We start from the raw sequence: 27856 nt of genomic DNA, 5'->3' as shown, positions 1-27856 counted from the left end.
GTAACTGCAACAAAATGGGAATTATGGATAAAATAAGGATGATAAATTGCAGTACCAAGTTGGGCTCACCAATTGAAGATTCATGGCATAATTTCACCCGCCAACCCGAGTAATTAATATTTAGACTAAACATCTGGGCAAAAGCATTGGTTAAATAAATTAAGAAAATAATCTGGATGGCAAATCAGAATGATGTTAGGATTTCTCCGGATGGATGAGTCAAATGATCACAGTACTTTCCTCAGTTTGAATTATGTGCCACCTTATTACATTCATTGGGAGGATAGCAAACAGGTTTTATAACTATTAATTTCAAAGCATATTCATAAAGTAAGAGATTTTATTTAAAAAAATCTGAAAATGTGTTTGCATCAATACATATTGTACAACATAAGCATGAAACTGCAATCCCCAGAAGGCTGGAAACGTTTTTGCTGGAGTTGCCTCATTAAAAAGGAAATCCAGCCCGTCAATAGCTCAATTGTTTTTCCAAGTCTTCAAGACAAGAGTAAAAACAAGGCCAAAAAAAAACACTACCACGACAAACAATTACAGTTAATATCATTAATCACTTTCTGTATAAAACTTCTTAAGTGACTAAATGATTTGTTTTCTTCATAAAATAGATGGTGACCAATTACCACTAGTGAATTACCTGAATGGGTCATAAATACATTTTCCTTTACTCACTTCCTTATAAAAAGCATCGTAGATTACAAAAATGTTTGATGCACCTTAAATGGGGCTAAAGATTTGAATGAAAACATCTTTACAAAATAAGAATAAGAGTTCTTTATACAGAATAAACAGTAATTCTCACAAAATAGCTGAAATTGTAACCTTTGAAAAAACATTACTAGAGTACAGTGGACAATTATATTAAAGTTAATTACAGCGAAAGCAGAAAACAAGTATTTTCACTCGCACGCACACACATACGCATCACTAAACCATCTCCAAAGCTGCTTAAAAGGGAAAAAATGATCACCTGAACTACCCAGTTCACCGTGGTTACGGAAATTCCCTCCTGGAGAATGCACAGAACTGGGTGATTCCTACTAAACACATCAATAACGATAGATGCAATTCATGCTTCAGACGTGAAAGTGGCTCAGTAGTTTGTCTTTAAAACGTCTCATTTCAAGTTTGACTACCTGTCAGCTAAGCCTCCCATGATCATTGGGTGTGCTTTGGTGGAGGGGTTAGACAACAAGAATCTTTACTGTCGGTTAGCAGTCACTCCAACTCTGCTCCACAATGGCAGATACCCTCTTTACTCCACAAAATAATTTGGGAATACTCTACAGTTCATACTTGATTTTACAATCATTCTAATGGTTTTGTCCGTGTATTTAGTTTAGCACAGCAGTGACAAAGTATCATAAAATAAAACCACCAGCTTTATTTGTAACTAAATACACAGAACGCTACCGAGAATGACATTATCTTCAGTGCAAGAGCATTCCAATTGTCCCCATAGTTGCCACTAACAGGACAAAGTGAGAGAGGATACTGAATAGATGATAAAATTACAATAACTTTGAGATACTGCTCTCTATAAAAAGAAATCTGAAGCTTGGCTCCCCAGCGTACAAGATACCATTATGGACCGAACAAATGAAAATTAAGTGATGTTTAAATTAAAAGCCTAACTTGGATGGGCATCATGAAATGGCACCAGATTTTACTGTTGCATTTTACCATCAGGTGATCTAATAACACTCATTGCTTATCCAAACCTGTGTGAAAAATGAGTAACATCAGTAACCGAAGGATTTAATCTCCCAGATGAATAAGTACCCTGGGGGGTGGGGTGGGAGGAGGAGGGGAAATATTGGATACAATTTTATATTTGCTGGAACAGACTTCGAAGTCTGATCAAGTGCCTTACGATCTCTTCCAAACATAATCGACTTGGTCTCAGCACATGTATCGAATGAAGCAGGCTGCCAATTCTCCACAATACATTCTTAAATTTAATTGTGCTTTGTAGAGAATGTCCAAAAGTGAATAATTGAAAAGATGTAGCAAGTCATTAGTGATCCATGCTACAGATTAGTAATCCATGGTCATAATGCTAAAGGTGACTATTCTACATGCACTGAATAACAGAGACACCTGCTGTTTGTCGTTTTACATATTCAAGCCTTTTCTGATGAATGTGCGTGACCAATTGCCGGCTGTAAACACAACTAGTGCCAGTCATATTGGTCTAAACAGATTTGACACATGGTACACCTTTTCCAAGTGATAAACAGGCACGTTCCCTACCACTCCACCTGACCCCTCCAAGCTAAACTCCAAGAAAATATAGGCATGTATTCTCCCATCAATTTCATTGAGAAATTCTCCCAGTTTCATGGAGAACTGGATGAAAAAAAGGCCTGCTTACTACAAATCTACACTGAGATTCTAAGTAAGTTCCCAGTCGGCCAACATCACAACAGGCTGTTTGCTGTTGCTAGGCAGAATACATTGTAATTGTTCTTCAAGCGTACATAAGAGTTTCAGCTGATGATCAGGATACCAGCATTTAACAGTGAAGTAGAGGTTTAATACAAAGGATTCCAGAATCGGGAATTATTGCAATGGCAATGCAAATTAGGTATTGCTGCTAGCAATTCAACAATTTGCACTCACTTGTATGAGTGAGGAGCTATTATGCAGGTTGATGCACACATGGGTCAGTGATGATGCCTAAACAATGAAAGAGTGTACAGATTAATCAAATACTGCTTACAAATTCACATCATGCAACAGAAGAACCCCTTAACAGCACAAACGTTAAAAGGGTTGAATTCCTTAAGAATTTCAGCAAAGAACTTGTGCTGACTCTTCTGCCAGTCTCATGACACCATCTTCTGCGATTATTCAGACAGAACAATGCGCTGTGCAGATGGCAGAGAACTGTTGTTGCTGTAGGTTAGCAGTCACTCCAACTCTGCTCCACAATGGCAGATACCCTCTTCTCGTATTCTCGCTTGTTTTCTTGGTAAAGTTGTGCAGCCTGGCTATTTGCTGGACTATTTGGGTTTGGCTCATCAAGTAGCGACTAGATAAGCAGAACAGATAGATAATGGCATGTTAGATTTTGGAAAGTTGCTTCTAAAAACGTGTAAAGTTCGTTAACAGTGAATAAAATTCAATAAGGGTTAGAAACATAGAAAATAGGTGCAGGAGTTGGCCATTCCACCCTTCGAGCCAGCACCACCATTCAATATGATCACGGCTGATCATCCTAAATCAGTACCCCGTTTCTGCTTTCTCCCCATATCCCTTGATTCCGTTAGCCCCAAGAACGACATCTAACTCGGGTTCCGACCCGAGACATCACCGATCCACGTTCTCCAGAAATGCTGCCTGACCCGTTGCTCCAGGATTTTGTGCCTTTCCTTGGTAAATTAGCATCCACGTTCTTGGTTTCTAAATGTGACCAGTTTTGGTTCAGCATTACCTACATCTCTAAACTGTTTGGACGCCAAAAACATTAGTAAAGCGAGTAAATAGTGCATTTTCTCTAGATCTTAGCCAGCAATTAGGAACAAATTGTTTGAAGATTCCATACAGTCCAGGTTATTACCCTCCTTCCTGAAGTCATTACAGCACAGTACAATTCTTTGTACCATTAATATCTTTGAAAGCTTCTGAAAGTCTAAACAAACCACAATAACTGGCTCACTTTATACTTTAGAGATACATCAGGGAAAAAGGTCCTTCGGCCCACCAAGTCTGCGCCGACCAGCACACTGGCTCCAAGATGAATGGGAGTCTGCAACTTAGACACTGTTGCATCAGGAAGGAAAAGATACCGGACATTTTGTTCAGGGGGGCGCCTTACATGAAGTATCACCTCTTAGATTAAGTATTGTAAGTCACTGAGGTGTCCTTATACACAAACCATTTAATATTAAATCCTTTAGGAAGAAATAACAGTACCAAGGCCTTTATTGCAGGTCTGGAATAAAACGTCATAGTCTCAAAATCAAGTCTTGATCACTCATGAGAATTAGAGAAGAATGTTTTTAAACTAGAAGGTAGGAACCTTTGGCATTCTCTACCCAAGAGAGATCTGAAGGCTGTTGCCAGGAATATTAAGCCCGGCGATCAATTGGTTTTAAAACAAAATAATCAGGAGACATGGAGTTAGAGCAGAGATAAAAGATAAAGCCATGATCTTGTGAACAGTGGAGCAGATACGGTACATTGAATGAATATTGATTTCTCCAACTTCAAGTAACCCTTGCATCCCCTCTCTATCTCTCCCTCCCCCACCTTAATCCTCATATTTCTTTTACTATTGTCCTGTTGAGTTCCACCGTCAATCTAACTCGTTATCACCTATCTAACAGCCAACAATGGAACATTGTGGGCTCCACATGTCCTTGATTATCGCTGCTTTCTGCATATCTTCCATTCATTTGTTCTAACTACCATCTGTATCTCTCATTCCCCTGACTATCAGTCTGAAGTGTCTTGACCTGAAACGTCACCTATTCCTTTTCTTTGATGCTGCCTGACCCACTGAGTTACTCCAACTTTTTGTGTCTGTCTTCGAACAGGTGCAAAACATCCATACAGCCAACTGCTGTTTCTTTCTTAATGAAATCAAGAAAATAAGGTTTAAAAAAAATGGATGGATGGATACAGAAAACGAGCTAGTGTGGAAACACATCTAAGGACCAAGTTTGAAATAGGATAAATTATGGCATCAAAAGAAGATATTTTCTCAGAGGATAGGGAATGCCAACAAGCACGTTTCAAATATAAAATATGATAATGCAAGTTAGAGCAGACAAAATGGATGATGGAGCAATTGGATGATAGATATACTTCTTAGTACGGAAGTGGAGCTCAAAAATTATTTGAAATATCACGAAAGATTCGTTTTGGGATTCCCAATCTTAATAAATAAATGTGACAAAAATTATTTGATGTGGATTTATTACAGACATTATGGAGATGACAATGAGTGAAGAATAACATTATGAAGTAGACCGAGATTTCAGGAAAGAAATTTAGTGGGGGGAAAAAAAATCAAAATGATGGCAGAACTCAGCAAGTCAAGCAACATCTAGAGGGAGCGGATAGACGACGGTGCGAGTCAGGATCCTTCTTTAGACTGAGCAGAAACACTGTCCATTCCCCCCCACAGATGCTGCCTGGCATGCTGAGTACCTCAACCACTTTGTGTTTTGCTCACGTTTCCAGCATCTGCCATTTTTAATGTCGCCCACAAATTTATTTGATAGAGATGACATTTAAATTATAGAAAATGTACCTGAATAGATGTTAAAATTGAAGAAACATCGTAAGTTGGACTCCAGCGATTCTGAAGAATGTCTAAGCATATACTTCCATCTGCATACACTGAAAACACAAAACAATACAGGAAATTATCCCTCATTCTATAACAAACTATGCCGTGCACTAAGTGTTGTGCCATGGAATGAGATTTAAAAATCTATTTTTTTTTTTCTTTAAAAACCAGGAGCACAGAAACAGGCCCTTCGGCCCACCGAGTCCATGCCGACCAGTGTTCACCTGATCACATCCATAGTATATTACCATCACCCATGAAAGAGAGAAAACTGCATGAGAAATAAATGGAAGTAATTGTGGTATTTTGGGCAGCATATCCAAGGAAGGATGTGCTGGCCCTGGAGAGGATCCAGAGGTTTACAAAAATGATCCCAGCAATGAGTGGGTTAACATATGATGAGCATTTGTTGGCACTGGGTCTCATACTCACTGGAGTTTGGAGGGGGGACCTCATTGAAACGTAACGAACAGTGAAAGGCTTGGATAGAATGGATGTGGAGAGGATGTTTCCACTAGTGGGAGAGTCTAGGACTAGAGGTTAGCCTGAGAATTAAAGGATGTTCCTTTAGAAAGGAGGTGAAGAGAAATTTTGTTAGTCAGAGGATAGTGAATCTGTGTAATTCATTGCCACAGAAGGATGTGGAGACCGTCAATTGATATTTTTAATGCAGAGATAGATTCATGATTAATTTCGTTGTACTCGTTGCAATGACAATAAATGAATATTATTATTATTATTATTATTATGGGTGTCAGGAGTTATGGGGTGAAAACCGGAGAATGGGGTTAGGAGGGAGAGATAGATCAACCATGATGGAATGGCAGAGTAGACTTGATGGGTCGAATGGCCTAATTCTGCTCCTATTACTTATGACCTTATTATATCATGAAGAGTTAAGGACATGTGGCAGAAACAAAATTGTGTTGTACAAGAATTTATAACACTTACCATTTGGATGGAACATTTTTGACACAAATCTAACTGTTGGAGGCTTATTAGGGTACTCTTCTGTGAATTCTATAACCAATTTGAAAGTACCTGTAAACAAAAATGAATAAGTAATATCAATGAAAAAACCTCAGATGCTTAGCCATGAATGTGAACTTTTTTATTAATCATGAATTTGACCAAATATTGATACTCAATGTAAATCAAAGCTTAAAAACAAGATATCCTTCAACTTAAAATATCAAATAGCACGTTTCCGCAGTGTAAATGCTATAGTGGAGTTGTACTTTATTGGACACAGTGAAGCAACCATTCGAGCAGCAAACCTTCACAACAGCAGACCGAGGCTCCCGTTTCACCCCCGCCCCCACTCTCGCCAGTTCCCAACGAGCTGGCGCCACATCCGTGTTTCTTCCCTCCCGGCCTTGGATTAAACTTCACCCCCCCCCCCCTCACTCGGTTATACTGGACAATCGGCAATAACGGACACCTTACTCCCCCTCCCCCATGGTCCGCTATCACGAAGGTTTACTGCATTTCCATAGCCCAAGTCATTCGAATAGACTATGCCTGATGCCAACTTGATGTCCACTTTTCTAGATAAACTTTACTATTGCATCAAGTTAACATTACTCTCAAATACAAATGTATAGGCATTTGTGTTTCAAGATTGTGTTTCATTAATGTTACTCCTAAAATAAACCGTACGATCATGTACAACATCTTTTTCCTGCAAAATCATTCGGCACTTCATCAACCAAGTATACAACATTAAGAGCGGATTTGAAAGGTGTTACAAACAGGTCAGTGATCCAACATGCAAACACATATGACATGCCACAAGTTCATACATGGGTGAACACATTTCAATGACATGCCTCTTGATGGAGAATGACGTACGGTTCAAGAATCAGAAAATATTCCCTCCAACTTCGTCATAGAGTGATACAGTGTGGAACCTGGCCCTTCGGCCCAACTTGCCCACACCAACCAACAAACTACACAAGTCTCACCTGCCTGCGCTTGGTCCATATCCCTCCAAACCTGTCCTATCCATCTACCTGTCTAACTGTTTCTTAAACGTTGGGATAGTCCCAGCCTCAACTACCTCCTCTGGCAGCTTGTTCCATACACCCACCACCCTTTGTGTGAAAAAGTTACCCCTCAGATTCTTATGAAATCTTTTCCCCTTCACCATGAACCTATGTCCTCTGGTCCTCGATTCCTTTACTCTGGGCAAGAGATTCTGTGCATCTACCCGATCTATTCCTCTCATGATTTTATACACTTCTGCTTCCTCGCTAATTTTCCAAATAAAACAAAATTGTCTATTGTCTAAAAATGGATGAAGAAAGCCTGTTTTAACTTACCATCTTCAAAAGGCGTCCCTTCGGGTCTGGAAGCGGTATCAGGAAGTGAAAGAAAACATGCATTAGAAATATTAAAAAACAACCAGTAGTAGAATATGTAACATACAGCCTCAGGAGGATGAAATTATTCTCATACAACATATTGTACTTATGGTACAACTTAAAGCTGCTTTAATACACATGACATGAGTCACCAAGTCATCTGAGACAGCCTAAACAAAAAAATAATTTGCATGACTGTTCTGAAATGGCTCCAAATTGCATCATCCAAAAATTGACTTTACCAGCGTAAATTGTTCTATTCTAAATGCCGTCTCACCTGGATTAGCCTCAGTTTTAACATTTGCAGATTCCATTAGGCTAATCACACTTAAAAAATTTTTTTGGAGCAATTAAGTTATAATGTAGGAAAATAACTGCTGGTACAAATCGAAGGTATCACAAAATGGTGGAGTAACTCAGCAGGTCAGGCAGCATCTAGGAGAGAGGGAATGGGTGACGTTTCGGGTCGAGACCCTTCTTCAGACTGTCTGAAGAAGGGTCTCGACCCGAAGCATCACCTATTCCCTCTCTCCTAGATGATGCCTGACCTGCTGAGTTACTCCACCATTTTGTGATACCTAATTAAAATAAAATGATCGCACAAAAATTGTGGTGCAGCTCCAGTTTTACTAATTTCTGGAATTATTGAATCTTTCGGGGAAGGGATCTGTCCAGCTGCAATATAACATCACCCCACATCAAATTGTCATGTGCAAGCTCGGACAATGAGAGTTGACAAGCCACCAGATCATGATCGGCATCTGAAATTTCACCATGATCAGAGATTAGTGATCAGCTAGGAACACACTTTCCAACTACTGCATCCCAACATAGGGCCCAGGGTCTACACAACCCATTTAGCAATATTGATGAAAATCACTGAGTCTCCAGTTGTGGCTTCAATTGAATGTCGATGGAAGTTAATTAATAGTTTTTAAATATTCAAACATCCTAATCTGTGGAACATTTAAACCAAACATACTACCCCCCCCCCCCATAATGTCTGAATAATGCATTCTCTGGAGCAATATAGAGCAGAGGATTTTAGCCAAAGTTTTGTTTAGTTTCAAGTGTACTGAGGTATAGTGAAAAGCTTTTTGTTGCATGCAATCCAGTCAACAGAAAGACAACACATGATTACAATTGAGCCGTCCACAGTTTACAGACTAAATGTATAGGAAGGAACTGCAGACACTGACACAAAATGCTGGAGTAACTCAGTGGGACAATCAGCATGTCTGGATAGAAGGAATGGGTACAGACACAGGATAAAGGGAATTATACATAGTGCAAGATAAAGTCCAGTAGACAATAGGTGCAGGAGTAGGCCATTCGGCCCTTCGAGCCAGCACCGCCATTCAATGTGATCATGGCTGATCATTCTCAATCAGTACCCGTTCCTGCCTTCTCCCCATACCCCCTGACTCCGCTATCCTTAAGAGTTCTATCTAGCTCTCTCTTGAATGCATTCAGAGAATTGGCCTCCACTGTCTTCTGAGGCAGAAAATTCCACAGATTCACAACTCTCTGACTGAAAAGGTTTTTCCTCATCTCCGTTCTAAATGGCCTACCCCTTATTCTTAAACTGTTGCCCCTTGTTCTGGACTCCCCCAACATTGGGAACATGTTTCCTGCCTCTAACGTGTCCAACCCCTTAATAATCTTATACGTTTCGATAAGATCCCCTGTCATCCTTCTAAATTCCAGTGTATAAAAGCCTAGTCGCTCCAGTCTTTCCACATATGACAGTCCCGTCATTCCGGGAAAGTCTCATTGATGATAGTCTAAGGTAGATGGTAGCCCAGGTCCGTTCTCTAGTTGTTGAAAGTATGGTTCAGTTGCCTGATGAAAGCTGGGAAGAAACTGTCCCTAAGACTGGATTTTGTTCACAGGGATAATGAAGTGAGCTTTGGAGAACTCACATACAATGAAGTGTTAAATCAGAGGTGGCTGAAGGAATAATCCTCCACAGGGTACACTGCAAAAGTTCTCAACGGTGTTGTTTATTTTTTAAACAGAGTGGGGCTAATACAAATAGGAGATTAATGGAAGGACAAGAACAGCAATAAAGAATCATTTTCAAATTGGTAAACAGTCAATGTTTAAAAGCTAAGGGTCAGCAATTTAAGAAAGTCGAGGCAAAATATTCTCTGCGATCGAATCTTTGGAATTGGCTTCCTCAAAGGGCATTGCAAGCAATATTTTTAAGGAAGAGATTCTTTGGAAGCAAGTATGTGAAAGATCACAACAGAAACACAGAATTAACATTACATTCAGATCAGCCATGACCTTATAAAATGGCCAAGCAGACTCGAGAGGTCAGGTGGCCTTCTCCCATGTACTTCTGATGTATCACAGTGATCAAACCCAGAGCTTCAGCTATTAATAATTTACATTAATTTACATTAATTACATAGATTGTCCTTTAACCTGTGGCAAAATAAACTGTGAAGAGGATGCAGAGAATCTACAACAGGATACAGACAATTCGGAAAATAGCAGATGGAATACAACGTGGGAAAATTATATTTGATTTGAAGAAAAAGAACAGCAATTTTTAAAACCATCAAGTAGCAGTAAACTTCGACAAACCGAGGGATCTTTATACAATCGTTCACAAGATTTAAATAGGAAATGAACAAGCACAACATGCAAATAAAATAGCAAATGGTACATTGACTTTTATCGCAGAGGAATGGAGATTTTACTGGATTTTTGAGCATGAGGGGAATGGACAGGGAGAATGCACAGTCTTCTATCCAGAGTAGAGGAATCAAGAAACAGAGGCCCTAGCTTTGAGGTGCGAGGGGAAAGATTTAACAGCGACTCGCTGGATACATTTTTCCACACAGACGGTGGTGGGTACATGGAATGAGCTGCCAGGTGAGGTAGTCAATGCTCTAACAACATTTAAAAGACACTTGGACAAGTACATGGATAGGAAAGGTTTAAAGGGCAACTTGGCCAAACGTGGGACTAGCATAGATGGGATGTCTTGGTTAGTATGGTAAGTTGGGCCAAAGGGCTTGTTTCCGTGCTGTATGACTATGACTCTACCCAGTATTTTCCCCAGGAAATCATGTATGCTTTTGTTTCAACACTTTTGGTTCGCGCTAAAAGTAAATTCCAAATATCACCGCAGCTACTCTGCTTAAAGTACTCACCCAAATATAACTGCATTCCATGACATTATATTATTATCAGATGGTGCGCCACTCACTCCAGCTGGGGGGTCCTCTTGCAGCCTGGTTAAACAACATATTTTAAAATGTGAGCTCACAATTTCTTATTCAGTATTAAGAAAAGAATTCAATGGAATAATCAAACGAACTTTATTCTATGAACTGCACAGGTCATGATAAAAGTTGAGGGAACATACATTTGATTAAAAGACACAAAGTCCTCGAGTAACTCATGCAGCATCTCTGGGGAACATGGATAGGCAATGTTTCGGGACAGGACCCTTCGTCAGACCCAAAACGTCGTCAATCCACGTTCTTTGGAGATGCTACCCGATCTGCTGAGTTACTCGAGCAATGTGTGTCTTTTTTATCCTTGTGTATGCATGTCATTGAACTTGATTAGTAAATACACCCAATTGAATGTGTTTTTTGCAAGTCCCGACCCGAAACGTCACCCACCCAGTCTGAAGAAGGGTCCCAGCTCAAAATGTCACCCACCCAGTCTGAAGATGGGTCCCAGCTCAAAACCTCACCCACCCAGTCTGAAAAAGGGGCCCGACTCGAAAAGGGCTAAAACTGCACAATTTATTTTCTCTGTCTAAAATAGAAGAGACAAAGTAATGCCTAGCTCCCACATGCCCTTGCATTAGTCTCAAGCCTCCTACGTATGTGGATGCCAGTGAATGTTTTCACACTACAAGAGCAGGTTTGTCAAATGGCAGACTTTATTGCATGCTGCCAAGTTTTGTGCTGTGTGCAGTTCCTCACATATTTTGTGGATTGTTGTCAATTTACAAGAGGTGTAACAGGTGAACATTTTAAATCTCACAGTTGTAAACATCACTTCAGCTAAATTACTTGCTTGAAGAGCTTTTACGAGAACTCCTACGCATGTCATGAAAGGAGTTACTGAAACATCCATGTTGATAATAGCGTCCAAAATAGATTCTGAAACAGGTTATTTTTAGAAAGTAGTCGGTATAAATAGAAAAAGAGCTCAATCACTCCTGGGATTACAAAAACATCTTAGATGCAGATATGAAACAAGGCATTAGCATTAGGCATTGTAACAATAATTTATTAACTTCTTTCACCCACTTTCCAAATAAACTTGCTACAGAGTGGTGGCAACAGTGTGTACAAAGCCCCTGAAGGCAACACATTAGAATGAAGAGCATTTTTGGCAAAATTATTTTTGATAATTAAATCATCTTCTACATCCTTCACATCAGAAACTGAGTGGGTTGGTTGCATTATATATGTTCAATTTACATCAAACACTTCCCAGAAAGATGATCCACAACCCAACTTCAGAAACTCAACTCCAACCCTGAATGCAAAAAGGACCATTGACCCTTGTATTGCTAATCCTCTCCTGCCCAAGATCTCTTGTTCTTCCCTCCCCTCATGATTATACCATCCTTCATACTTAAAAGTCTGATACACAACCCGAGTTTTTTTCCTTTGGAAGAAAGCCAAGTTGTGTCGAATTCCAGATATCTTAGTCCTAGAGCTGCACAGCGCTGAAACAAGCCCTTCAGCCCACCTCGTCCATACCGACCAAGTTGGCATTTTGGTCAGGTCCCATTTGCCTGCATTTAGCCCATAGCCCTCTAAACCCTTCCTATCAATAAATCCATCCAAATGTCTGAACTGTTAATTCATTAAATTTGCCATAGATACTGCCTGACCTGCGGAGTATTTCCAATATTCATTCTTTAACTTCAAGAACAGCATCTTCCCAACAACCATCTGGCTCTTGAACACTACAAACACCAACTAAACTATGAACCGTTTTGGTTGCACGATGGACTTAGGATTTCCCCCCCCCCTTTTTTTTAAAATTAATTGAACTTTATTTTGTTTATTGTGTTATCTGTGTACGGTGAGTACTGTGCTCATGGAACCGTTTTGCTGCTGCAAGTAAGAATTCTATTGTTCTGTTTTCAGTACATATGACAATCGAACACTCAGTTTTATTCCCCACTATTTACCCAGGCAATAGTTCTCGTCTGTAATGCACTGTTATGGGAAGTGGTAGAAACAGATATGATAGCAATGTTTGAGCAGCTTCAAGGGCAGCACATGAACAGACAGGGAAATAGGATGTAGATTAGCATCGTAGTTGGCATAGTCATCGTGGGCCACAGGGTCGGTTCCTGTGCCTAATCTATCTCCTCCTCTTAGAACATTCAAATGCAACGCCCAGCAGTCTAAATACAAACATTGTAAATGCTGTTCAGGGACTGTTACGATGAATAAAATGCCAAACCAGCTGTACTGCTACGAAACCATCATTTTATCACCCTGTGTATTCTCACGATGTATAACTGCATGAGTTCAAAACGTAAAATCAATCATCTCAAATTAATTCACAGTTTCCTCTATTAAAAGAACCTTCAGGTAGGCTCTTCTGAACCAAATAGACAAATGGACTAATATAGATACGCTGCAGAAAGCATTGTATCGGGATGCATCATTTCCCAGTTTGGGAACAGCTCCATCCAAGACTGCAAGAAATTGCAGAGCATCACACAAACCAACCAACATTGACTCCATCTACACTTCATGCTGCCTTGGCAAAGCCACCAGCATAATCAAGGACCAGTCTCGCCCCGGACACTCCCTCTTCTCCCCTCTCCAGAGGTACAGTAGTGTGAGAACGCACACCTCCAGATTCGGAGAGAGTTCCTTCCCAGCTATTATCAGGCAACTGGACGATCCTCTCGTCAGCTAGAGTGTGGTCCTGACTTTCCATCAACGTCATTGGAGACCTTTGAACTGTCTTTAAATTTAACTTTATCTTGCGCTAAATGCTATATCCTTTATCTTTGCATTGTGGACGGCTCGATGGTCTTCTTTGACTGGATAGCACACAGCCAAAAGCTATTCACTGTACAGTACACGTGACAATAATAAACGAAACTAAAATTAAGTTGACAAAACAATAGAAGTTCAGTATCCACAAGTGAAGGAGAAAAAGTTAATATGGTCATGGCAACCACTCTCCACTGTACAATAATTCACATGCAGAATCTACTTGTGTGGATGCTGAGCTGGAAAAGGATAAGAATAGTACAGTGCATCCTTCAGATTACCTCTCATAACCAGCACACTGCTCACGGTCACAGATCACATGTTAAAAAAAACTTACTTGAATGGATTAACAATGGTAGAAACAAATTAAACTCAAGGAAGAGAGGAACATGGAGAGAGGGGATTTAAAAACAACATTGTCCAGAAAAAAACAGAAAATAAATTGATATGACAACTCCTGACACAACAGCTCTTGAATATAGGGCTCGAATCAAAGACAATGCAAAAATATCTTCTAAGAACTACTAACAGCCCTTTTAACAACTCTTGTCAACCAACTTACCCACAAACGGTCTGGTACCCATTTCTACCCTATTGGTGGAGTTCCTCCAGAGTTTTCTCACCTCATTAAGTTTGTCATATTAGTTGTTATTACTGTTATCTTAATTTCCTCATCAAATTAAGGAAGGAAGATTTAGCAAGGGAATCAAGAACCAGAGAACATGGGCTTATTTTTAGATTTAGAGATACAGCGCGGAAACAGGCCCTTCGGCCCACCAAGTCCGCGCCGCCCAGCGATCCCCGCATATTAACACTATCCTACACACACTAGGGACAATTTTTACATTTACCCAGTCAATTAACCTACATACCTGTACGTCTTTGTAGTGTGGGAGGAAACCGAAGATCTTGGAGAAAACTCACACAGGTCACGGGGAGAACGTACAAACTCCGTACAGACGGCGCCCGTAGTCAGGATCGAACCCGAGTCTCCGGCGCTGCATTCACTGTAAGGAAGCAACTCTACCGCTGCGCCACCGTGCCGCCCTGCGCCACCCTTATGGCGAGGGGGGAAAGATTTAACAGGAAACCAGAGGGGCAACTTTTCCATACACAGGGAACGAGCTTCCAGAGGAGGTAGTTGAGACAGGTACTACAATAATATTTGAAAGATATTTGGTCAAGTACATGGATGGGAAAGATTTAGATATGGGCCAAACATGGGCAGATGGGACCAGTGTAGACGAGGCATCTTGGTCGGCGCGGACAAGTTGAGCGGAACAGTTTGTTTCCGAGCAGTACGAATCTATGACTCTAAAAGGAGGATTCAATACAAAAACTACCGTAAGCCCTGTCAAACTACTGGCAATGCTGTTATTGAGCAGGAAATCTCATTTGCAGATGCAATTTGGAACATACCCATTACTATGGGTCAAGTAATTTTGTACTTGCCAGCAAATGATCAATACAAATGTGATCGGGTTTGTTCTGATAAACTGCTTAATTATAGATTATACAGCATGAAAACGGGCCCTTCAGCCCAACGTGATGCTTATTAAGAGATAAATATTGATTTAGACACCAGTGATAACTTCCCATAGGTCTTAAGGTTGGAGGTGAAAGATTTAAGGTGAGAGGCAACAGATTTAATAAGAACACAAGGAGCAACTTTCTCACACAGAGGTTGGAACACTGCCAGATGAGCTAATTGGGGCAGGTACTATAACAACATTTCAAAAAGACAATTGGACAGTTATATGGATAGGAAAGATTGAGAGGGACATGGGCCAAACGCAGTCGGGAGGGTCTAGGGTAGATGGGGCATCTTGGTTGGTACAGGCAAGTTCGGCTGAATGCGCCTGTTTCCATGCTGATTGACTATGGCTCAAAATCTTCTCCATGAAGGTGACATTGGATCTTATCCCTCCATGAGCCTCAGTTCAAAATCTCATCCCAAAATATTGCCTCTCTGACAGTGGGCACACACACCCTCAGTGTATCACTGAAGTGTCACTGGCTGGACTTGAACGCAGTCTTCTGTCTCAACTGCAAAAGTGCTAATAACCGAGCAAACACTGAGACATAAAAGTAATTTAGGGTTTTCATTTTGTTAAAGGCACAAAATTCTAAATATCAAATTAGAGATATGTTTATAAATTTAGATTTTTTTAAATACATAGAATAGGTTTAGAAGGATATGGAGTGGGTAAGTGGCCCGTTTCCATGCTGTATGACTTTATATTGTTTTTACAAACAAAATGTTGAGTGCTGCTTTTGACATTTTGCGCATGGACAGCTTAAACTGTGAAAACTCCTAGTTTAGTTGTAATCTTACTTCCAAATAAGATCCGTACATATTAGATCATTTTGAACTGCACAAGACTAGAATGGTTATTAGTGATGTTGCTTCTGACTTGAGGTAATGAAGTTAACAATCACACCAGAGTAGCTACTTGATACCTTCTCCTTGGACCATCCCTCAGGATACAGGATGACTTGTTTCGTGTTATCCTGTGGCTGAGGTCAATGTGGATGTGCAGATTTTGCCAGAGATGAGGCCAGTGGTGACTGACAGGACAAGGGGTTAGGTGCCCCTTCCCCGGTTAGGATCAGGCTCCTTTGTGCTCATGACAAATGAACTCCAATTCTCCTCCTCCATTTTGAACTATTAAGTTAGTGGGTGTGCTACACTTTCTCAGCTTAATGATGTCTAAATAGAGCTTAGATCAGTTTATGTTTTGAGACCTTGATGTTGGATATGTGAACAATTAAAAGAGCAGGGTAAGTAGGGCATCAATGTTGGTTGTGGATGTTAGCTTGGGATAGACATCAATGTAGCTTCACATTTCACCAAGGCAACTGTCAGTACCTCACCGGTACTGAGATGCTGCTGCAGGTAGTCCATGTGTCTGAAGCATAAAGGAGAGCACTGCCACCAAGACCATTGCACTTGGTACAAGCTCTTTGTCATGAAACACTCAGAAGGCCAACAACTCTGCTGCCACACTGATCTAATGATATGCACATTCATGGAGAGGCAGTACCTATGTGTCAGTTCCAGCCATGTATTTGGCTTTAAAGAAAAAAGGAACTCATAGTATTCTTTATCATGTTCCACACCACAACACCCACTTTGTTTGTGATTCTTCCTGTAAAACACATGACAGAATTGCAAAAGCATTTACAATTCAGGCTCATAGGAGGATGATTGCCAAGGGAACAGAGGGCTGCTGACATCTGCGAAAACACACATCCAGGTGTAGCAGCAGAGGGGGTACAGGGAAAGAAACATGTTCCATATCTTCATAATGTAAAATAAAATTTGTAATAGAAACATTTCTCCAATTTTAATGTGGTCAATTTTAATAAATATTATAACAAACAAAAGGGACTGAGAGTCCTACATTTTCTGGCAGAAACTGTGTTTTGCAGACGAAAATATAAGAGACAAATTTTAAAAGTCACTCACATCAATGCAGTTACGACACATTTAATTTTATTTACTCCTCAGGCACACAGGTCAGGAGTAACACACCAATATCATCCCATCATCAGAGGCCAGCACACTCTCAGGTTTCATCAACAATTATTGACATGCCAGATACACACAGAGATTGAGGGAGAGATACACACACAGAAACACTCAGAGAAGCACACAGAGACAAAGAGACCCAGAGAGAGAGAGACAGACGCCTATACAGAGACAGGCACAGACACCCAGAGAGAGAAAGACAGAGAGATAGAGACAAATACACACTCAGAGACAGACACAGCCACCCAGAGTGAGACAGACACACACACACCAGACAGACAGAGACAGACAGAGACAGACACACTGACAGACAGACACACACACTGACATACTCACACAGATATACATACACAGACCAGACAGACACACACACACAGTGACAGACACACACACACAGTGACAGACAGACACGCCGAGGCCGCAGAGCCGCCCGCACACCCTCCGCCAAAACCCCAGTCAAGTCACCTCTTAAAGTCCCTCATCAGCCGCCTTCTCGCCGGAGTGGACATGACGGGATCCGCCGCTCGCTGGTGCTGATGAAATACGTCCGGACACAGGCTGTGGCCCGGTGCCTGCGGCCTTGCCTTGCCTTGCCTGGCCCTCCGCCGCTCGGCTCTCCTTGGCTGCCGGCCCTCGACCCCCCCCCCCCCCTCGGCTCCACTCGGCCCTCGGCACCGCCGACACTTTCGCTCCGTTCGGGTTGGGTTTCGGGTTCGCTCGGTTCCTCTCGGCTCGGCCGCCGGTCCCCGACTGCCGCCGATCCACAGCAGCGCCCCGACCTGCCCGGCCCGACCCGGCCCGACCAATCAACGACCGTTGCCACGCACCCTGCGACCAATCACCTCGCCGGCACGGCCGCGACCAATCACGCGTCAGGACGGACCGGCCAATCATAGCCCATCCCTTCGCCCGCCGTCCAATCGGCGAGCCGGAGCTGTCAAATGAGGGCATCTCTTTCAATTCCAACCTTGGTCTTTTACATATTTTTGTCTGCTAGCAGGTGATTTTTTTTTTGTTGCGAGGATTAATAAGGCATATAATATGCATTTTATGAGGGGAAAACTATTTCTTTTCAGGTAATGAGTTCAACCTGGTCTCTGCCCCTCCCCCTCCCCCCCACAACCTCTCGCGCTCGCCGTGGACGCGCCCCGTGCGTCACCGACATTGGCGCGGGCCGCTGCTGACGCATTCGGCTGACGTCACCTCGTCGCCTGGCAACCGCGGAGGGCGCGGTGCGGAGCGGAAATGCGAGCGCGGGTGGAGCCCGGGTACAGCGCCCAGACTGCACCCAGACTACGCCCAGACTGTGCCTAGACTGTGCCTAGACTATGCCCAGACTGCACCCAAACTGCACCAAGACTGTACCCATACTGCCCTACGCCCAGACTGCGCCTAGACTGCACCCAGACTCTGCCTAGACTATGCCCAGACTGCACCCAGACTGCATTGACTGTGCCTAGACTGCATCTAGACTGTGCCCTGACTGCACCCAGACTGCATTCAGACTGCGCCCAGACTGTGCCTAGACTGCACCTAGACTATGCCCAGACTGCACCTAGACTATGCTCAGACTGCGCCTAGACTGCACCTAGACTATGCCCAGACTGCACCCAGACTGCATCTAGACTGTGCCCTGACTGCACCCAGACTGCACCCAGATTGCGCCCAGACTGTGCCTAGACTGCACCTAGACTATGCCCAGACTGCACCCAGACTGCGCCCAGACTGCGCCCAAACTGCCTAGACTGCACCCAGACTGTGCCTAGACGGCACCCAGACTGTGCCCAGACTGCACCCAGACTGATCCAGACTACACCCAGACTGCATCCAGACCACACCCAGACTACCACCAAACTACACCCAGACTGTGCCCAGACTGCGCCCAGACTACACCCAGACTGTGCCCAGACTGCACCCAGACTGCACCAGACTGTCCAGACTACACCCAGACTGCGCCAGACTACACCCAGACTGCACCACTGTGCCAAGACTGCGCCCAGACTACACCCAGACTGCACCATACTGTGCCCAGACTGTATTTAGACTGCCCAGAATGTGCCTAGACTGCATCCAGACTGCACCCAGACTGTGCCCAGACTGCACCCAGACTGTGCCCAGACTGCACCCAAACTGCACCCAGACTGCACCCAGACTGCGCCCAGACTGCATCTAGACTGCGCCCAGACTGCATCCAGACTACACCCAGACTGAGCCCAGACCACACCCAGACTGTGCCTATACTACACTCAGACTGCACCCGGACTGTGCCCTCCCCTCAGTCTCCCCCTCCCCTCACTCTCCCCCTTACTCTACACCCTCCCCTCACCATCCCCCTCAATTTACCCCTCACTCTCCCCCTCCCACTCTCCCCTCCCTCCTCTCTCTTCCCCCATGCCCCTCCAACGGACAGACAGCTCGACCCCTACCGAGGCCAGCGACCAGCTCAGCCCCCGCAAGGAGATGGAAGGTCCCGCGGCCGAGCCGCACCGGGCGCTGGAAAGTCCCGCGGCCGTACCGGGCGATGGAAGGCCTCGCGGGCGAGCCATACCGGGCGATGGTAAGTCCCATGGCCAAGCCGTACCGGGCGATGGTAAGTCCCGTGGCCGAGCCGCACCGGGCGCTGTTAAGTCCCGCAGCAGAGCCGCACCGGCGATGGAAAGTCCCGCAGCCACGCTGGAAAGTCCTAAGGCCGTACCGGGCGATGGAAAATCACACGTCCGAGCCGTACCGGGCGATAGAAGGCCCCGCGGCCGAGCCTCGCCCCGAGGAAGAGACCTAAGAAAAGAAAGATTTCCCCCACCCCACCCCACCACCCCCACACATACACGGCCAAAAACAAACCACCCCAACACCAACACACAAACAAAAAAGGAAAAAGGACAAACAGATTGCCAGCGAGCCGCAGCCATTACGGCGCCGTCACATGTACCTAGGTGCATGTGACAATAAGGTATCACTGTTCATTGTATTTCATAGAAAATAGGTGCAGGAGGAGGCCATTTGGCCCTTCGAGCCTGCACCACAAAAAACAATCCCACTCCCTTTCATTATAAGGAGTCAGACTGAAGAAGGACCCAAAACGTCACCCATTCCTTCTCTCCAGAGATGCTGCCTTTCCCGCTGGTTTACCCTAGCATTTTGTGTTTATCTGCTAGTTTCACTGTTTGTACCCCTTCATTATCACCTCTTCCACAGTCAACAATGGACCATTGTGAGCTCCACCTTTCCTTGGTCATTGCTGCTGGCTCTGATTTGTTCTGTACCTTTTCATGCCTCTAGTTTCCCTCTCCCCTGACTCAGTCTGAAGAAGGATTTCGACCCGAAATGTTAACTATTTTCTCCTGAGAAGCTGCCTGACCCACTGAGTTAGTCCAGCATTTTTGCGTCTATCTTCGGTGTAAACCAGCGTCTGCAGTTCCTACACCTACACACCATACTTCAGAATGATTTATTGAAGATTTGTTCAAGGAAACAACAGCAAGCACTCCCGTGCATGTTATACATTTGGAATTCTTTTAAAGTTTATTCTTACCCGTTACCCGTTATCCTTCCCTTAATAAACACATTCCGCTCCACAGTTGGGAAATGCTAGGAGTGGCTTCAATGAGGAACAATGATGGACTGGGCACTGTTCTAGGCAACCTATCCATGTTCTGAATGGTGGCCAATTAGGAAAAGGGGAGATGCAACGTGACCTGGGTGTCATGGTGCACCAGTCATTGAAAGCAAGCGTGCAGGTGCAGCAGGCAGTGAAGAAAGCGAATGGTATGTTAGCATTCATAGCAAGAGGATTTGAGTATAGGAGCAGGGAGGTTCTGCTGCAGTTGTACAGGGCCTTGGTGAGACCGCACCTGGAGTATTGTGTACGGTTTTGGTCTCCTAATCTGAGGAAAAAACATTCTAGCCTTAGAGGGAGTACAGAGAAGGTTCACCAGATTGATCCCTGGGATGGTAGGACTTTCATATGAAGAAAGACTGGATAGACTAAGCTTATACTCTCTGGAATTTAGAAGACTGAGGGGGGATCTTATAGAAACATATAAAATTCTTAAGGGGTTAGAGAGGCTAGATGCGGGAAGATTGTTCCCGATGTTGGGGAAGTCCAGAACTAGGGGTCACAGCTTAAGGATAAGGGGGAAGTCTTTTAGGACCGAGATGAGAAAACATTTCTTCACACAGAGAGTGGTGAGTCTGTGGAATTCTCTGCCACAGAAGGTAGTTGAGGCCAGTTCATTGGCTATATTTAAGAGGGAGTTAGATGTGGCCCTTGTGGCTAAAGGGATCAGGGGGTATGGAGAGAAGGCAGGTACAGATTACTGAGCTGGATGATCAGCCATGATCATATTGAATGGTGGTGCAGGCTCGAAGGGCCGAATGGCCTACTGCTGCACCTATTTTCTATGTTTCTATGTTTCTCCGGAGATGCTGCCTGATCTGCTGAGCTCCTCCAGCATTTTGTGTCCTTTTGTGTATCTGCAGTTTCTATAACTGCTGCATCTGTATAAACAAGCATAGAGTGTAGGAAGGAATCGCAGATGCTGTTTCTAACCAAAGATAGGCACAAAAAGCTGGAGTAACTCAGTGGGTCAGGCAGCATCTCTAGAGAAAAGGAATGGGTGATGTTTCGGGTCGAGATCCTTCTTCAGACAAGCATACTGTATATATCTATATATATATATCTACTATGAACCAGCATCTGCAGATCCTTGTTTCTGCTTTTCGTTGCTTTTCTGAACATGATGATGCAAACAAACCGACACTTCATTAAAGCTCAAAGCGAGTGGCTTAGACTGAACAAATGCAAGGTGCTGGAGGAACTCGGCAGGTCGGGCAGCATCTGTGGAGGGAGTGATTTGCATCGTGACTTTGGACGTTCGCAGGGTTTGTTCAGAATGTTTCCATGCCCAATAAGATTTTTAAAAACGAGGCATTCCCTATCTCCAGTCTCATCCCCCATGCAGCCTTGAGTCACAGGACGGAGGGGGAACACAAGGAACTGCAGGCGTTGGAACCTTGAGCAAAAGACAAAGTGCTGGAGGAACTCAGTGGATCAGGCAGCATGGAGGGACATGGACAGGAGGCTTCAGGTCGGGATCCTTCTTCAGACTGGAACCCTCTGGGGCAGTTCCTCTCGACCTGAAATGTCGCCTTGTTCATTTCCCCCACAGATACTGTGTGGGAAGGAACTGCAGATGCTGGTTTACACTGAAGATGGATACAAAAAAGCCATTCCTTCTCTCCAGAGATACTGCCTGTCCCGCTGAGTTACTCCTGCTTTTTGTGTCTACCCACAAGATGATCTGCAGGGTTCCTGCAGCACATTGTGTTTTTGCTGACAGGGATGGATTATTTGAAATGCCCTCACTCCTTTTTCAGTTTGGCGTTCTGTGCTCCGTTCTACTGATTCCACATTCTATTGTTTTGTGGTGACTGGGTGTTGCTATGGGTGCGGTAGTGGGGGATAAAGTGACCACACTGTTGGAACAGAAATGTGAGATCAAAACCTTTTCACAGCAGCATGGTTGGTGTACCACCAACTCCCGCCTCTTGAAGTGTTGGATCGACCTCTCGCCCTGAAAGGAGGACGGTTTTTTGCTTGCACTTGCTGGGGTTTCAATTGTCAGCCAGATGACGTTTATCTACTTGAGTCAAGACTGATTGGAGAGAAGCATTGAGAGAGAACACAACCCACCAATAGGTCGCGGCATGGATGTAATTGAGCACCACGCTAAATTCCTTCTAGCTTTTCATTGATCGGATTCATCCTTGCACAGGTAAGCTACCTACTCTTAAATACAACGCAAGGGATTTGTAGACGCAAAAAGCTGGAGTAACTCAGCGGGACAGGCAGCATCTCTGGAGAGAAGGAATGGGTGACGTTTCGGGTCGAGGCCCTTCTTCAGACTGGTTTGGGATAAGGGAAACGAGAGATAAAGACGGTGATGTGGGGAGATAAAGAACAATGAATGAAAGATATGCAGCCAAGTAACGATGATAAAGGAAACAGGCCATTGTTAGCTGTTTGAAAACGAGAAGCTAGTGGGACTTGGGTGGGGGAGGGATAGAGAGGGAGGGAATACCGAGGCTACCTGAAATGAGAGAAATCAAAAATCATACCACTGGGCTGTCAGCTGCCCAAGCGAAATATGAGATGCTATTCCTCCAATTTGATTGGTACCTGGAGCCCTCAATCTTAGTATTGACTTAATACATGCAGCATCTGATTTCCAAATAGTTAACCAGGGAATTCTGCACTTGAAGATACAGAAGGTGCAGAAGTGTGAAAACACACACCTCCACATTCAGGGACAGTTTCTTCCCGGCTGTTATTAGGCAACTGAATCATCCTACCACAACCAGAGAGCAGTGCAGAACTACTATCAACCTCATTGGTGACCCTTGGACTCTCCTTGATCAGACTTTACTGGCTTTACCTTGCACAAAACGTTATTCCCTTATGTATCTATACACTGTCAATGGATCGATTGTAATCATATATTGTCTTTCCGCTGACTGGATAGCACGATGCAAAAGCTTTTCACTGTACCTCGGTACATGTGACAATAAGCTAAAGGAACATCTTAGAGATTGACACAAAATGTTGGAGTAACTCAGCGGGTCAGGCAGCATCTCTGGAGGAAAGGAATCAGTGAAGTTTCGGGTCGAGACCCTCCTTCAGACTGAGAGTCAGGGGAGAGGGAAATTAGCAGCGTGAAAAGGTTCAGAACAAAGCAGCGAAGGCACAAATGACCAAGGAAAGGTGGAGCCCACAATGGTCCATTGTTGGCTGTAGAAGAGGTGATAACAAAGGGATACGAACAGTGAGACCAGTGGGACAACTAGGGTAGGGGAGGGACGGAGAGAGAAGGGATGCAAGGATTACTTAAAATTAGAGATTTCCATGTTCATACCACTGGGTTGCAAGCTGCCCAAGCAAAATATGAGGTGCTGTTCCTCCAATTTGCATTTGGCCTCATTCTGACAGTGGAGGAGACCCAGGACAGAAAGGGTCTGTAGGGGGAATAGGAGGGGGAGTTAAAATGTTTGGCAACTGGGAGAGTTGCCGATCGTCAAGTCAAGTCAATTTTATTTGTATAGCACATATAAAAACAACCCACATTGACCAAAGTGCTGTACATCAATTCAGGTACTAAGAACGAACATACAATGGCACACAAACATAACAGCACATACATAAACAATTCACAGTGCCCCCTCAGAGGGCCTCAAACCCTAGGGAGTGGAAATAGGTTTTGAGCCTGGACTTAAAGGAGTCGATGGAGGGAGCAGTTCTGATGGAGAGAGGGATCCTGTACAGTAGCTGTTCTTCCAATTTGGTAGAAACAGTGCAAATATGGCTCAGGTTGGTGTGTTTCCTCCAAAGTCTCAGGGTCTACTAGTTATTGGAAAATCAAATCCAGAAAGTTTCCATTATCAGGCAGACATCGAACATACAATAGTACAGCACACGAACATGCCCTTTGCTCCACAATGTCCATGCCGAACTTAATGCCAAGACCAACTCTTATCTGCCTTCACATAATCCATATCCCTCCATTCCCTGCAAATCAAGTCTTTTATTGTCATATGTCCCAAGATGGAACAATGAATTTTGTAGTACATGCCTATCTAAATGTCTCTTAAATGCCACTATAGGATCTGCTTCCACCATCATCCCCGGCAAGGCATTCCAGGCACCCACCACCCTCTGTGCAAAAAAACTTGCCATGAACATTTCCTTTACACTTTGTCCCTTTCACCTCAACGCTATCTAGTATTTGATATTTACATCCTGGGAAAATGGTTATGACTGTTTCCCTATCTATGCAGGTACTATCACAAAATGTAAGCAGGCACTATCACAACATTTAAGAAGCATTTAGACAGGTACAAGGATAGGAAAGATTTATTCCTTTTCTCCAGAGATGCTGCCTGACCCACTGAGTTTAGTTTAGAGGGTGGAAACAGGCCCTTCAGCCCAGTTAGTCCGCGCTGACCAGCGATCCTCGTGCACAAGCACTATCCTACATAAAATTTTACCAAGCCGATTAGCCTAGAAACCTGTACATCTTTGGAATGTGGGACAAAATTAGAGCACCCAGAAAAAACCCATGCGGTCACGGGGAGAAAGTACAGACTCCGTACAGACAGCACCCGTAGTCAGGAACGAACCCGGGTCTCTGGCGCTGTAAGGCAGCAACTCTACCGCCGTGCCACCGGGGTGCCCCAGTTGCTCCAGCATTTTGTGTCCATCTCCCTTTATTGTTTTCTTTCAGTAAAGGTACGAGGCTACGATATTAGAATAATATTTGCAGATCTAATCTATGACTCCTAACAGCAGCATGTCATGCATTCTGATCCAGGCTAAAAACATCCGGTCTAAGATGGAGTTGTATGAAAATCTAGGACTCGTGGGAGAGGGCACTTATGGATCCGTGATGAAATGCAGGCACAAAGAGACGGGGCAGATTGTTGCCATCAAAAGGTTTCAAGATCGAGAAGATGACAGATTAGTAAAGAAAATTGCTGTGCGGGAAATACGATTTCTGAAGGTAAGGGCATGAATTATTAATAATTTGAAAGACTTAAAAAATGCCATTTCAACTGTTATGAAGGATTCCTTCATTGAGGGGAGATTTGCTGAATGTCTCTAGGTAAATGCACCTTGACATTTGGTGTTGAGTTACATAAAATAGGACAGCCTAAATTCAGGTTGAAATGTTTAGTTCAGTTTAGTTTAGCCACACAATTGCGGAGTATCTCAGCGGGTCAGGCACCATCTGTGGAGAAAAGGAATGGGCGACGTTTCAGGTCGAGACCCTTCTTCAGACTGAGAGTCAGGGGAGAGGGAAAGTAGTGGTGTGAAAAGGTACAGGACAAATCAGAGCCGGTACTGCACCGATGGGCAAAGAGCCCACAATGGGCCATTGTTGGCTGTGGAGCAGCTGATAACAAAGGGATCTGGAACCCCAGAGTTGGAATCCCTGAGGCAGAAGATGGAAACACAGGCAAGCATCAAGGAAACTGTTTAGTTTAGAAAAAAGTTTAGTTTAATTTAGTGTAGAGAGATACAGCATGGAAACAGACCTTTGGCTCATGGGTCCACACTAACTATCGATCACCCGTTCACACTAATTCCACGTTATCTCACTTTCACATCCACTCCCCACACACTAGAGGCCATTTACAGTCCAAGATTGAGAGCTAAGAATCTCGTTTATATCGTATCTTAACACATTCTTCTGTTCTAACATAAGATTACAAGTATTAAGTATATAGAAACATAGAAACATAGAAAATAAATGCAGGAGGAGGCCATTCAGCCCTTCAAGCCAGCACCGCCATTCATTGTGATCATGGCTGATCGTCCACAATCAATAACCCGTGCCTGCCTTCGCCCCATATCCCTTGATTCCACTAGCCCCTAGAGCTCTATCTAACTCTGCTATGCTATCCAATCAAATCAGATTAGAGTTTTAGAAATAAAAGCCTTTAAGGAACTAATGTAATGCATCATTTGGAACTCTTAAGGGCATTTTTAAGGGCAGTTAGTTGGCGCAGCGGTAGAGTTGCTGCCTCACAGCACCAGAGACCCGGGTTCGATAGTGACTACGGATGCTGTCCGCACAGAGTTTGTACGTTCTCTGTGTGACAACATGGGCTTTCTCTGGGTGCTCCGGTTTCCTCCCACACTCCAAAGATGTCCAGGTTTGTAGGTTAATTGGCACCTGTAAGTTATAAATTGTTGTGGTGTACAGGGTGATCGCTGGTCGGCGCGGACTTGGTGGGCCGAAGGGCCTGTTTCCACACTGTATCTCTAAAGTAAAAGTAAGTCTAAAGTAATTATTATTTTCTTTCTGTTCACAATATTTGACAGCAATTTAGACACGAGAACCTTGTGAACCTTATTGAGGTGTTCAAGCAGAAGAAACGTTTATTCTTGGTGTTTGAATTTGTCGATCACACTGTTTTGGATGACTTGGAAAGGTTTCCAAATGGGTTGGAGAGTAAGAGACTTCGAAAGTGCCTCATCCAGGTGTTACGGGCCACAGAGTATCTTCACAAGAACAATGTAAGTGAACACAATCAAAGACACCTGAAACATAGAAACATAGAAACATAGAAAATAGGTGCAGGAGGAGGCCATTCGGTCCTTCGAGCCAGCACCACCATTCAATATAATCATGGCTGATCATCCAAAATCAGTACCCCGTTCCTGCTTTCTCCCCATATCTCTCGATTCCATTAACCCTCAGAGCTAAATCTAACTCTCTCTTGAAAACATCCAGTGAATTGGCCTCCACTGCCTTCTGTGGCACCACAGATTCACAACTCCCTGGTGAAAAAGTTTTTCCTCGTCTCAGTCCTAAATGGCCTACCCCTTATTCTTAAACTGTGACCCCCTGGTTCTGGACTCCCCCAACATGAGGAACATTTTTCTTGCATCTAGACTGACCAATTCCTTAAGAATTCTATATGTTTCTATAAGATCCTGGAAAGCTTCTGGTAAAGTGTCTGTGGCTTTCCTTGTTTTGAGTTGACAAATAAGATGGTGACTGAAGATAGACACAAAAAGCTGGAGTTTTAAGAAAATGGAACAATTGAAATTGAAGAATCTGAAGAAGGGTGTCGACCCACAACGTCA

The 27856-nt window shown here is 43.6% G+C and overlaps 2 protein-coding genes across 4 annotated transcripts in view; one reads left to right on the top strand and one right to left on the bottom strand.

Annotated features, from left to right (window-relative positions):
- Positions 1 to 328: 328 nt before the first annotated feature.
- On the bottom strand, positions 329 to 17989 carry LOC144600034 (ubiquitin-conjugating enzyme E2 A-like). The gene is made up of 6 exons (XM_078411377.1): positions 17677 to 17989; positions 10845 to 10925; positions 7639 to 7664; positions 6269 to 6358; positions 5279 to 5367; positions 329 to 3052 (listed from the first exon to the last, which is right to left on the bottom strand). The coding sequence occupies exons 1-6, from the start codon at positions 17718 to 17720 to the stop codon at positions 2924 to 2926; spliced, it is 459 nt and encodes a 152-aa protein (XP_078267503.1). The 5' UTR covers positions 17721 to 17989; the 3' UTR covers positions 329 to 2923.
- A 446-nt stretch (positions 17990 to 18435) lies between these two features.
- LOC144599817 (cyclin-dependent kinase-like 2) overlaps positions 18436 to 27856 on the top strand; it is a 45113-nt gene continuing 35692 nt past the window's right edge. For 2 of the 3 annotated variants that reach the window (XM_078411067.1, XM_078411065.1), the window contains exons 1-3: positions 18436 to 19768; positions 25575 to 25763; positions 27089 to 27283. In XM_078411067.1, coding sequence (XP_078267193.1) covers positions 19733 to 19768; positions 25575 to 25763; positions 27089 to 27283 — 420 coding nt within the window. In that variant the 5' untranslated portion in view covers positions 18436 to 19732. Of the gene's footprint in view, positions 19769 to 22725; positions 22986 to 25574; positions 25764 to 27088; positions 27284 to 27856 lie in introns of all 3 variants that reach the window. The other variant, XM_078411066.1, reaches the window with a different exon arrangement.

Source organism: Rhinoraja longicauda, chromosome 14 (genome assembly GCF_053455715.1).
Source record: "Rhinoraja longicauda isolate Sanriku21f chromosome 14, sRhiLon1.1, whole genome shotgun sequence".
In the NCBI taxonomy this organism is placed as follows: Eukaryota; Metazoa; Chordata; class Chondrichthyes; order Rajiformes; family Arhynchobatidae; genus Rhinoraja; species Rhinoraja longicauda.
This window is presented reverse-complemented; position numbering and strand designations above follow the sequence as displayed.

What these genes read in the sequence shown, in the direction of transcription:
- LOC144600034 (XM_078411377.1), bottom strand. Translation starts at nt 17,720, where the DNA reads ATGTCCACTCCGGCGAGAAGGCGGCTGATGAGGGACTTTAAGAG. An exon ending in TGGAATGCAGTTATATTTGG is followed by an intron (nt 7,665 to 10,844) that starts GTGAGTACTTTA and finishes TACCGCTTCCAG; the next exon opens with ACCCGAAGGGACGCCTTTTG. An exon ending in CAATTTTAACATCTATTCAG is followed by an intron (nt 3,053 to 5,278) that starts GTACATTTTCTA and finishes CTGCTTATCTAG; the next exon opens with TCGCTACTTGATGAGCCAAA.